This window comes from Scomber japonicus, chromosome 19 (assembly GCF_027409825.1).
Source record: "Scomber japonicus isolate fScoJap1 chromosome 19, fScoJap1.pri, whole genome shotgun sequence".
In the NCBI taxonomy this organism is placed as follows: Eukaryota; Metazoa; Chordata; class Actinopteri; order Scombriformes; family Scombridae; genus Scomber; species Scomber japonicus.
The window spans coordinates 3497385-3510833 of NC_070596.1; the positions used below are offsets into that span (position 1 = coordinate 3497385).

Genomic DNA, 13449 nt, shown 5'->3' on the forward strand with positions numbered 1-13449 from the left:
ATTTGAACACAAATATCTGGACTTTTCTACTTCTTACATTGTCAAAACAGGCGTGTTACTTTCAACCTCTATGAAGACATGATGTGCAAATAAGCAATAGAAAACCTTTTTTATATTTTTCTCTTGGTGTGTACAGTGCTCCGTGACTCCCTGGTAAGATGTCACCTTGGGCGGCTGACACATTGAAAGCTCATAGAATCAAAGTGTGACAATGTGTGTAGACAGTATGGAATAAGAGAAGTTTACAGAGGTTAATAACAGCAGTCTGTGTTAAAACAGTAACGCAGCAGTGGCGATCCTAGGATCTGGGGGGCCTCAGCCAAAGAAGCCCACTGTGCAGGTTGCTAACAAAAGAGGAAAACTATCCAATTTTGTGTACTGAGAACTTTTTATGTTTTGTCAAGTGATCAAAAGAGATATTGTGTATTATTGATGGTAAAAATTAATTTATACTGTTTACTTTTGAACTTTCGCAGCCTGTACATTCTTACTTTTACTTGAGAAAAGGAGTTGAATCAGTATTTCTACTTTTACCAAAGTCCTTTTCTACACAAGTATCTGTACTTCTACTCAAGTACAGAATGTGAGTACTTTTGCCACCTCTGATCATTAGTCATATTCCTATTACTACCTTTGTTGTTGGTACTGTACCTCTCTGTCCTCTCTTCTCTATCTCTCTCTCCTTCCCTCTTTCTCTCTCAACCCATTGCCTCCCACTTAGAGCCTGGTTCTACTTAAAGGGGAGTTTTTCCTTCCTGCTGTCGTTAAGTGCTTGCTCATGTGGGAATGTTGGGTCTCTTTAAATTAAAGAGACGGTCTAGACCTACTCTATATGAAAAGTGTCTTGAGATTACTTTTATTATAATTTGGTGTGAAGCAGCCAATAATGTAACATGATAACAACTGATAACGTAATAACATTATTATTATAACATTAAAAACAGGCATAAAGATTACATTATCGGCCATTATTCCGTTATCAGCTGTTTTACGTTTTCTGCTGCTAAATTGTATATATAAATCAAACTGAATTGAATTGAACTGAATTGAAATTAATGTTGACTGACCAACAACTCACTTTAACCCCTTGGTGTCTGTTACATTTCCATGATATGTTTTTCCACTGATCATAGCCAGATAGACATCCTGGTGCAAAAATGAACTCTTGGCCTCTGTTGTCCACCTACACACAAATAAGGTCAATGTAAACTTTGACACAAGGCCTCTCTACAGGACAGTAATTACATTGCTATGAGTCTTCATGGCTGCACGAGCATTACAGTCTGGTCCTTTAAAATTGGATTGTAAAATAAACCTAGACATTAATTAGAGTGATAATATGTTAAAATAGACTAATTAATATGTTAACTAATGATGACAGTAGGGTCACAATCAAATGATGAAAATTCACCTCATTAACAGAAGACGAAAAAACTTGTCTGTGACTGCAACCCTCTGTCATCATTAGGCTATTATATTGTAGGCTACAGTCCATTTATTATAATGAAACAATATCTCCATTCTGACTTATTGCTTTATTCATACGTTTTTGACCATATATACCTGAATCATCTTTATTCATACGTTTTTGACCATATATACCTGAATCATTCCTAAATTATTTAGCTTTTCTAGAAAGGAAATAATTTAGAAACTGAATGATTGTATAGCCTATGTTTTGATCTTTGGGGGCATTATTTCCTTCTAATATGTGTCGTTTATAATAGGTGCAGATGTGCTCGCTGTAGCTGAATAGAGAGGATCCGGTGTGAGAGGAGAGATCCAGCCTCTACAGTAAATCGTGTCTCTTTAAACTGAGGTATTCTCAGGACGGGTGGTGGTGATGGTGGTGCGAGGAGGGGGGTGGGGGGGTTCATCGGGTTCATGTAGTATTGGACGCCTCCTCCCATTTCAGGTTGGCTGCTTCACTGGCTCCCTCGGTGAAAAAAGGGTAGCTGTAAGGCAAATAGGTGATGGAAATGGCATGGAAGTTTGCAGTAGAAATGGCTAAATAGTCGAGCCTGACCTTTATTTGGGACTCAAAAACTCGATCAGCTGATGACTCCAAACTAGCTGCCATTTTCAGGTCATTCGAGGCATTTCGCTAACTTGTTTCAAGCTCCAGCCAGTTGTATAAGCTTGCTTAATTCGTCTACTAATCGCCCACTGGGATGGGGAAATCGCTTTGTCCTGTGCTGGCAAGTGGTGGAATATAAATCATGATGGCTGATGGATGTTGCAGAGGGATGGAAAGAGGCAAGGGTAAGATTGCATCAGATTCTTTATCGAGACCCACATTTCCTCAGCAGTTTGTCCAGACCGGATCACAGCAGCTTGGCAATGACATCCAGGAGTTAGCCTCCAAACGCGTCGACATCCAGAAGAAACGTTTCTATCTGGATGTGAAGCAGAGTGTACGTGGACGCTTCCTCAAAATAGCCGAGGTGTGGATTGGAAGAGGCCGTCATGATAACATCAGGAAGAGCAAACTGACGCTGTCCATGTCGATGGCTCCCGCTCTACGCTACTGCCTGGGAGACTTCATAGATTATTACGCCCGGATCGGGCTGCGGGGAAGCCTCGCGCCTCCGCAGCTGGAGGAGCACAGCAACAATGGTCAGGGCCGCGCGCACGATTTCCGCAGGAGAGCTCAAGAGCACCACACGGTGCTGTCTCCCACCGGCTCTGCGCTGTCCGACGACCATGCACACCGCGTTCTTAAGAGCGAATTCATCGAGAGAGATAACAGAAAGTACTTTCTGGACCTGAAGGAGAACCAGAGAGGTAGGTTCCTGCGCATACGACAGACTGTCAGCAAAGGACACGGCACGATGGGCTACTACGGGCAGGGCATCGAGCAGACCATCGTGCTGCCTGCTCAGGGGCTCATTGAATTCAGAGACGCGTTGTCACAGCTGATTGAAGATTACGGCGACGAAGACAGCGATGACCGCGGCCGAGCTGCATCCAGAAACCACGACGACAACCCCGAGCTTCCAGAGGCTGCGTCCTTTCGGGTGGACAACAAGAGGTTTTACTTTGACGTCGGTTCTAACCGGTATGGTGTATTTTTAAAGATTAGTGAAGTGCGACAGCCGTACAGAAATACCATTACAGTTCCCTTAAAAGCCTGGGCTAGATTTGGTGAGAATTTCATCAGATATGAAGAAGAGATGCGGCGGATTTTCTCCTGTCACAAAGAGAAGAGGACAGACGCGCGACAGGACAGCGAGGAGCAGGAGGACTGATCTGATCAGTAGGCTGTGTAGGTGCTTTTGCATGTATTCTAGGGATTCTGTTAGTGAAGAAAATATCCAGAGCCGACAGTAAGCCCAAAATACATGATGTACTGTACGTATCCCTACAATACTACACTAGATGCAGTGTCCCTCGTTCACTTTTTGGCTCATCTACCAAGGGCTGGTAAACAAAAATGTAACCTGCCAAGAAGTCATTCATTCATAGCCTAATGCCTACATCCAGTCACTTTCCAAACATTTCATTTCTCAATGCAATGTAATGCCCTTTAGCCAGTTTGCCAGGCCTATGTGGGGTCCTGAGCAGAATTTTAAAATCCCCCTCACCCCTCCCCATTTAAATTTAAGCTGCACTGTAAATTTGTAAGTGACATAGAAACGTGATTTTATGAATGTGGTGTAAGCCACTTTAATGCTTTCCCACAATGCATATTGGTTAACAGTTTTACAGTGCACAATGGTGCAGAAAAACTGTCAAATCATAGTTAAATAAATTATATATTAGAAATATATTAGATGGATTGACTGTAATATGCGTAGTATAGTTTTCATTAAAAGTGGAAATTAAGAAATTGCACAGACAGAATTATATATGATTTTAATTAGTACATTTATTTTTAAAGTTTGAAATAAAAAAATAAAATGGAATTTGCTTGTTTGGTGGGGCCCCCGGTGGCCATTCGGTCCCAAATAAGAATTTACCTTAAGTACAACACACACTGGCTGTGTTGTTCTGCCATAGTGCCATTGTCAGTGTGAAAGCAAACAAACTTACATCAGTTAGCAACGTTTGCAAAGTTTGCAAATAAGACAAAATGATTCAGAAGATTCACTAGCTAGTGCAATTCATCACCGTTATCATTCTATCCAACACTAGCATTTCACATTTCATTGAGCTCAGTCACACTTAAGTACTGAGATTGGATTCGTTACCTACACTGCTGCCCATAAAGTTGGAATAAATTTGTTTTCAGACACATTTTTTATGTTCTATTTATATTCATCAGTAATCACCTTTGACCAGGTGCAATGAGATCGATCAATACAATTATGAGAAATATATACACTTTATCTGTCAAGAATACATCACATCGTCTCATTTCATGAGAAGAAGTAAAACATATTTTATTCCAACTTTATGGGCAAGAGTGTACCTTGAAGCCTCAAGCACACAGTTAAAAAAGAATTGCATTGTGGTATTTCCCACTTGAAAAAAGATCACCATATGAATAAATAATTGAGAAGATACAATTCAGTTAAATTCAGTTTTATTTTTTATAGCCCCAAATCACAACAGAAGTTATCTCAAGGCACTTTTCACATAGAACAGGTCTAGAAGATGTATTCTCCCCATCCAAATACCCATTTAAAGAGGAAACAGACACTGACTGCAGTCTGAAAAGACATTCATAGATCACATTATTTGTGGACATTGTTTATACTATATGACATAGCCTACCAGCTCAGATTTAAAATGCTTTATTTGCTAAGTTCTGCTGAGCACAGAGGAGATGATCTACACTGGCCATGCAACAGCATCCTCAGTCCTCCCTCAGTGCCTGCACTGCAGTGCTCACAGTGCTATACACTATCATGAGAGAAAATAGACCCAAAGCGTAAAAAGATGCTCTGGGTCACTTATAGCAGTAAAGACAGGTAGACTGTTAAAAATGGAAGTGTGAGTTTTTTGCAGATGAATTCCAGACAGACAGTTGAAACATGGAGCTGAAATACTTCCATCATAGACAAGGTGTTAAACCAGGAGCAGACCTAAACTGAAATTTGGAGAAACACACCATTATATTTCCATTTGCTCCCAATTCTTTGACAGTTAGGGGGAAAAAAATCACACAACTATGTAAGAGACCTACGGTATCAAAACATTTCGCTTGTGACGACGGTGTCACCCCCCCCCCCCCCCCCCCCATCACAGGTTGAACCTATATATGAGGTGTGACCAGTTTGCCAAAGAGGAATTCATTCATTCTCTGATTTATTTTCAGTAAAAAGCTCAAATTAGGGCCAAATCTAAAATAAAATTTGTTACAGAACTATATTTTCTTTGCTTCCCTATCATGTTAATCATCTTATGATTTATCATGTGACCCCTTAAGGGTTCTAACCCCCCAGGAGAGAAACTGATATAGGAAGGCAAATGATTAGAATCATTAAACATCACCAAATGATTTTATTCCATTGTATTTATTTTGTTTTGTTTCGTAATTCTGTCCAAATAGTTGTAATGTGTAAATCAAAACTAAAATCAAGCCAACAACTGGGCTTACAGACTTAGAAGCACTTAGAAGGTGAACATATTGATGCCTTTAAAAAAAATTGTGGATACTTGAAACTTAAGAATGATACACCCCTTTTAAACTCAGACCTTTACAAACTGATCATGTCTGAAATGAGAAAATCAATATGAGTTATTACCTCATGTCATATGTTAGACCAGTATCTCCAAACATGTTGTTTATTTGATTTTGAATAGCTTTTACAATGAACACATGGTGCTATAGAAATGTGGTCACACGTCATCTGTTTGTCATATGAAGTTGCTGTAAGCATGTAGCTCAGATCTACAGTATGACACAAACAGATAAGTGAAGGCAGAAACAGGAATTGTTGTGTTGATGTCAGTGAACACCTCAGTGCTCATTGGTATGATGGCTGGATAAATGAGTGGTAATATAGAAAGGGCTCAGCATCCTGCTCAAACAGGGCTTTAAACCTTCTTTGTACCAATGTGCTTGTTTCTGCAGAAGCGTGTATTCGACTTATCCACACTGCCTACTGATAAGGATGTGATGATGTTGTCTCAAAGTGTGTGTCTTGCTTGTGTGTTCTTTTTGGCTGTGGGTCCTTAATATCCATGAAGTACTGCTTTTCCATTAGAGCTTAAATGGCAGTTTGGTGGCAGTTTAATGTATTTGACCAGCATGAAAGAAGAGTCATCACTAATGACAAAGGGCCTGATCCAAACTTTGACTTAATTGTCCTACAACAGTGTTTAGTCAGTTATTATGCTTTACTGTCTTTAGACCCATCAATAGAACAAACAGGAAGGAAATCGCACTTTCACAGACTGCATCAATACCAGAGCATCTGTCATTATTTGCGACCATTATGCGCAGCTGTGGATATTTATAGTGTCCATCATTATTAAACTCATTCATCATTATTAAATGTCAGAGCTGTAATCAGTTATTTGCTAAAGAATCATTAAGTGAGAGAGCAGCTGATGACTGAGTTGTGCTGTTTTTATTAAACAGCCATGTAGGAAGTCAGATTGCCCAGCAGATGTTCCCCTGTGAGACAGTAAGGTGAACTGTGGCCAATCTGCAGATAAACTGAAGTAGAGAGGCGTCTGAGATAATATCACAGTCTACAATGTTCTGGTGTCTGATCCATTTTTTAAAAGTCAAAAAAAAATCTATATTTTTGCCAGACACTAGCTGTAAAGACATTTCTTATAGACATTTTGTGGCCCTGAGGAACATTAGTTTCTTATAGGCTCATAGCCTGGTTTCCATTAAAAGTCTATACTGAGATCATTTAAACACACCTCCAGTCAAAAGTGTATTAAACTGCCATAGTGAGAAACACTGATGTATCAAATGACATTAGGTGTGGATGGTCAGAGTAACACCACCATGGCTTAGATTGATTACAAATAAACTTTAAGTGATAAAAAGATTGAAATAAGCTTTTATCATGCGGTTGCACCATAATTCACTCAGAGGTGTCTGACTGAGAAGATAAATCCAGCTTTGTTCTTATCGTTATATCATTTTTGGGGGCACATTTTGACACCTTGTACTTACAGTATTAGATGACATTATACAGATAGTAAGCTGCAGTACTGAGGTATCAATTATTCTTATTGTACTTGTTTTAATCAAAACTCACATCAAAGCAACACATTGTTTAAAGGCCATATAAAACTGAATAAACTAAGCTTAAAAGTTATGACCCAGTTTTCAAATAATAAAGATGGGAAAAAAATCTGTGTGCAAAGGAAGATAACCTCATAATCTAATAATCCAGTCAAAGGGTTGGATAGGTTTGTCCAAACCTTTGACTGGTACTGCACTGTATGTCTGCTCCATGTCTGAACAGAAGCAACTCAAATGTGTTTGAGTCTGGCTCTGTGTTTTAGTGTAACTCTGCTGTGTGCTCATTCTCAGCTGTCTGCTATAAACTCAGTTTAGTGAAGCTAAAATGTAATTAAACGGATAGTCTTGGTGGAGGAGAAAAAAATGCAGTTAAGAAAATGAAGTGTTAAAAGATTTGTTACTGGTGACAGTTCTTGTGATGCCTTTAGGTGTATGAAAAGCACAGGATTAGTTGGGTTTGGTGCATTTGTTGCATTGTCTGGTGTAGGAAGTGAATTATGTGAGTTGTGAGTTTTTATTTTGATACAAATGGTTTAAAAGGTATATAAAGCAGTGTAGAAAGCACAATTTATTTAAAAAAATGTGTAATTAGAATATATACTGTATACTGTAGTCAATTCTCTACATCGATTTGATTCAGCATCGATGGCCAGTGAATTTTGCTCTAGAAGCAACTTTTCTCAGATTAAATCTTTCCTCAGCCAACATATAAAGATGATTTTGTTCTCCTAGAAATTAAATGTGAATTCTTTAAAAGATGTAATTATTATCTGTCTTTTGAATTCTAAATATCACTCCAAAAAGCACTTTAATAAAAGCTGCACTTTAGTTCTGCTGCTTTGTAATCAGTTGACGTAAAGGGACCGTTTCTAATTCATGCCTTTGGTTTAAAGTGACAATCATAGATCCCTGCTTATTAGAATCTGATGAGCTGCAGTTGAACACAACTCCCATCATGGTCTGTCAGTTCTTGACTTCCTCTAATTGAGGTGACAGTCTGGGCATCATCTTGTGTATATTAATGCAAAAGTTGTATTAATGAATCATTGTCAGATGTACTGTGACGTCTCACAGAATGTTTTGAAATGAGCACAAAATCTGAAGTGCAGGTTTCATCCTGTGAACATGATGAACTGGAAAAACTATGGTGGTCATTTTCTTCATTTTCTTATTCACTGTGTCAGTCTGTTCAAATTCAAAATTTGCAGTTGACAAAATAGAACATACTTCGTGATTTTCTTTTTTTTAATGCACAGTCCGTCTGCTCCTGCCCCGTTTTTTGTAAATTAGGCTACAGAGTGGTGATGACAATCCAGTGGTGTTCAGCAGCCTTAGTACCAAAAATGAGTGCATCTCATACTGACTGCTACTTGCCTGCTCAGAGCAGGTTAAAAGTGCAGAGCACTTGTGTTGTGTATTTTGCTAAGTATGACTCTATTTGGTGAATGAACACCCATAGAAACCTCTGTGAAATGACACAAATCCCTTTATTCATGTTTTGCAAATTAACATATGATCACTCAAAGAAACGCTTTGGTGTATTGTTAAATACAACAATCCCAAACTTTACAGTGTCATTTGGGTGTATGACTAGTAATAAAATACTTACTGGTTCCTACTGGTACCTAAATGTAGTGGAGGAAAACAATATAGGGATCAGTAGCATTTCAATTTAATAGTATTTTTGTAAATTCTACTATCTACAGTACGAATAAACAAAACTAAGTTTGAGATTTGTTCTTTCTGTGTTAAAAATATATGACATATTTCTACATTTCTCATTAAACAGTAAAGATGAGCTATGATGGATCCAGCTACATCTATATGTTATTATATTACTTCACTACGTTAGATAGCAGTGCTGCAGTTATGAGCTGCTGCAGTGCTCAGTGGACATTTCTCACATGTCTGACTTGGTACTGTGCTTTAAATCAGTGTTGGATACTGATACATTGAAAACAATTCACACAATCCCATGAAAAATCATAGGTTTATCAACTGCTCTGAGCTGCTGTATATTAGAAAGTTATTACATCCCAAACAATACGTTTCCTTTGAGGAAAACTCTCCACACAGTTTAAACTGTCACTGTGTGTCTGTTTATGATAGCCTAAAAACACGCCCACCCATATTGTAAAATATTCTTGCTAATCCTGCTTAGTGCACTTGAGAAAGAGAGCCTTCAGCCTACCTCATTATTTCAAAAGAATAATCTAATTACAAGATATGATTGCATACTTATGAGATCTATACCTTGCAATTACAAGTTACAGATGTAATCATTTTTGAAATAGCTTCTTTTGTAATTGTAAATGTATGGAACTCTTAAGTTATATTTGGACACACTGGCATCATAATTATAAATTGTTTCCAGTTTTTCTTTGGTGAAGGAACTGTGCTTCCATAAAACAGAAGTACTCTGTGGTGTGGAAGGATGTCATGGCTTTGTGCTCATTTCACATCATCATGAGACCAAGATGAATGACTTAAGGATGAGATGAAAATGATCTCAGCTCTTTAACATGTAACCAGTATGCTCCTGGAAGAATCAGAATCTCATATAAATATAAAAGATTCTTCATTGTTGGGAAAAATGTTGTACTGTAAAGCCAAAAAGATTCTAAAGAAAGCTGAGGGTTAATAGTAAATTAGTGATCCTGATTTAAAATAAGCACTTTTCCTAAAAACAAAGGGGCCCTCATGTTTCTTCCTCCAAAAAAATAAATATATATATATCTGAGACCTGATGCTTTGCTTTATTTATCCCATTACCAACAAACCATGTATACTTTATATTACTGCTAAACTGTTTCTTAACCATGTCATCAGGTTTCCACCTCTGCTGTTTTCACATCATAACTCAACTCCCAACCTCAATCAGATTGAAAATAATAACTAACAATATGCTAAAGTAGACATTGTGACTAAGAATCTTTCAAAAGATTGTGTTCAGCAACGTCAATGAGACAACTGGTAAATCTCTGATGTCTGAGCATGTGTGTGAGCATAGTGGCAATAGTCAATATCTTTATCTTCCAGCCTGCAGTCATATAGAAAACAGACTTGGGAACTAACAAACGAAGCAAAGCTTTTTACAATCAAGTACACAGAACTGAATCAGAAAACAATTGTATTTTACAGACTACTGAAGACTAAAGAGAAGATAACCATTAGGGCAGGCTGTGTTACACCAACTAAACAAACAGGTTTTTCTAAGTCATTTTTACAAAAAGATGCTTGAACAACTGGATCATCCATCTGTCCCTAGTAACGGGCCCACTCTTGCCTCACTTATGCTGCTTTCCCAAATTAAGTGGTTAAGATCATCCAGACAATTACTTTCTCTATTTTCCCAATAATTAGTAACACATTTATTTTCAGGAACCTTTTTAGGTAATTATTTATAAAGGACAGATGTGTAAAATAAAGTATTTCTGTTTATTTGCATGGCATATGACTGGTGGAAACCAAATGTGCTGATGTTCACAGTATTGTAAAGAATGTTTAGACCCTCACCATGTGTAGACTTAAAGGTTGCTGTAGATTGTTCACTGACAGAATATCAGCTTTGGTCAGCTACTTCAGCTACATTGGATAGTAATGGTGACAAGAAATCACTTATTTAATGTAAACTTTAAGTTTACATGAAATGTCATTTTGTCAAAAGTTTCAATGTCAAGTACTCAACTTCTCTGCTGTGGAAAACACAAAAACATTTTTTCTGGAGCTTTCATTGATGTAAAATGGAGATGGCCATGTCATGGTCAAAACAATCCCATGAGATACAATATAAAACTGTAGCAAAAGCTAGTTAGTGATAGTGTGCTCATGCCAATCATGTGTGCTCTCTCACTCAACTTTTCTGAGTGAGATGTGTAGTTTCTAAACAGCCATAGTTTTGCCAGGACACGTGGCTAAATGATGTGTCATAATCACAGTCATCACAGGAGAATAATAGCACAACCCTCACCATATTCTGACCACAGCTGCTATTCTTAGTCTCTGAAGAAAGTACAAACAGTAGCAGAGTGTTTGATACTTAAAAGACAGATCTTGGGTTGAGTTGTTACATTGAATAAAATAAACAAAAACTGCCGGTATGGTGCTTTAAGTCTTAAGAGTAACTATATATTTGGTGTCAAACTTTCACCAAGAGTGGACAGTCAGCAGAGAGCTACAGCAAGAGAGTTCCAGGATGGACTTTGATGAACTACTTGATGAAAGGAGATCTGGACTGCTAACAAACATCTAATGTTTCCAACCCTGACGCCTTAAAGCACCTTCACAATTTGACTGTCTCTTTGCTTATTTTCATTCATGTGCTTTGTTTTAGCAGAAAGGAATGATAAAGTCAACTGGTTGAAGCTAACACAAATTTGGATGGTATAGTCACATCATGAAAATGATCATGTTACAACAGACAAAGAGGTGGGACTCACCTTACAACGTGTACGTGTATATTTGTGGTTGTGCAGGTAGAGTGATGTGAATGTATGCTTAGTGAAAAAGATGTTCTGGTTTGCTGTTTTGTTTTGCCTTCTGTTCACTATAAGAGTTTTGGAGTGGGAGATGTAGACATGTACATGTTTGGTAATCATTTGAAAAATGAAATGAAGTGAAAAATGAAAATGTGAAAAGGTGTATATTTAGGTAAACGTAATGTAATACATTGGTGTGTCCTATAGTCCAGTAGAGTAAGACTTTAAAAAAAGGAAGTTTGGTACTCTAGCACTTTCTTTAATGTGTACTGTATTAGTTTATCTTCTACATGTAAAGTACTGTATGACTATTCATTACCTGCCTTGTAATGTTTGAAATGATGCTACATTTAGACATGGTAATCAAGAAAATGTTTTTAGAGTGTATGCATGTCAATGGTTGGGTCCAAGTATAATAGGAAAATATATGAAAAAATGGTGCTATGTTACATTATATAAAGGTGCTTTTATGGACCCCAGCTGAATGCATGCCAAGGAACTATCAAAAGTAGGAAAATAAGAGAAATTTGATGTCCTACTGCTGTTCTCAAATAGTGCTGCTTCCCAAAGATGTCGGATATTTGGAAATTCCAACTTTCTATTTGTTAAAATGCAACAGCCCTTCAAGTTGGAATTTCAACTCTGGCTAATGATACAGGAATCTGACAACATGTCAGAGTTCAGTGCAAACCTGAGCACACTGTGTTTCTGTTAACCTGTGGATTACCTTCTTAACACATGATTAGTTTGTTGGGAAGTAGCATTTTAACGTGATCAAAGAAAGTTTCCATGTTGTCCATGTTACCTGGTTTTTCTGAACTATATCACTGGAACATTCAGTATAGAGGGTTGTAATAACAATCTGTCAGCTGGGAATTTTCAACTGAAGACGTGAAAATGGAATGCAGGGTAGGTGGCAGATAACCTACCTGATCACAAACAGTGAAGTGTAACTGTAAAATCATCAATAACAACCTCCACAGTGCTCAGACAAACCAGAACCAGAACCAGAACCAGGGGCTGAACCTGTTTGTGGCCCTGAGCAATGATGATAAAATATAGAAATAGTCCTTAAAAATAAAGACAATGTAAACCAACAATATGGAATTTCATGTCTGTTTACAGTTACACTGCCTTTGTGATAAAGGTCTATAAGATTTAAAGACAATCTAATGACATCATTTTATACTCTTAATTCTTCAGATGTTTATGTGTTTGAATAATGTTTCATGTAGCAGAATTATAGGAAAGCAAACATCAATATAGTCTTTGAAATATCAAAGTTATTTGAGTTTGGAAAACGTTGTGCTGATTGTTGCTGGAAAAGAATTTGGAAAAAGAAAATGTATGTTATTGGTTGTATTGATCATCTTTCTTTTTCTGTTGTTCATTAAATGTTTTACAGGATTATCAATGCAATTGTTTGTTTCCTATTTTAAGGCTTCAGTCAGTGTGCACCTGCTGAGGTGTAAAATATGATGCAGAATATGAAAGAAAGCTTCAAGAAATCATAACATGATCATCAGTTAGACTTTTTAAATTGTGTGATGATCATATTAATGATTAATTCATGTTTGTTTTACATAACAGTCAAATTATTTAGAATTGAGTGAGGAAGGACAGAGGGGGACAGAAACAAAATGTTTGTACTAGAGAATAATGATGAGTTGTTGAATATTAATATTCTGCAAGAATGTATTAATGCTATTACAAATTCAAGGCAATCTCCTGGAAAGGACACATCAGCAGGTTATGACACAAAGCATATGTCTGGTGGTACTTTTCCCCCCTTGTTAATAAATCTCTCGATCTATTTGG

The 13449-nt window shown here is 37.5% G+C and overlaps 1 protein-coding gene across 1 annotated transcript; it reads left to right on the plus strand.

Annotated features, from left to right (window-relative positions):
* The first annotated feature begins 1935 nt into the window (after positions 1 to 1935).
* purg (purine-rich element binding protein G) lies at positions 1936 to 3515 on the plus strand. The gene has a single exon (XM_053340099.1). It carries the CDS (start codon positions 2220 to 2222, stop codon positions 3246 to 3248), a length of 1029 nt encoding a protein of 342 aa, XP_053196074.1. The 5' UTR covers positions 1936 to 2219; the 3' UTR covers positions 3249 to 3515.
* The last annotated feature ends 9934 nt before the right edge of the window (positions 3516 to 13449 follow it).

Coding starts and splice junctions, on each gene's coding strand:
- purg (XM_053340099.1), top strand. CDS start 2,220: ATGATGGCTGATGGATGTTGCAGAGGGATGGAAAGAGGCAAGGGTAAG.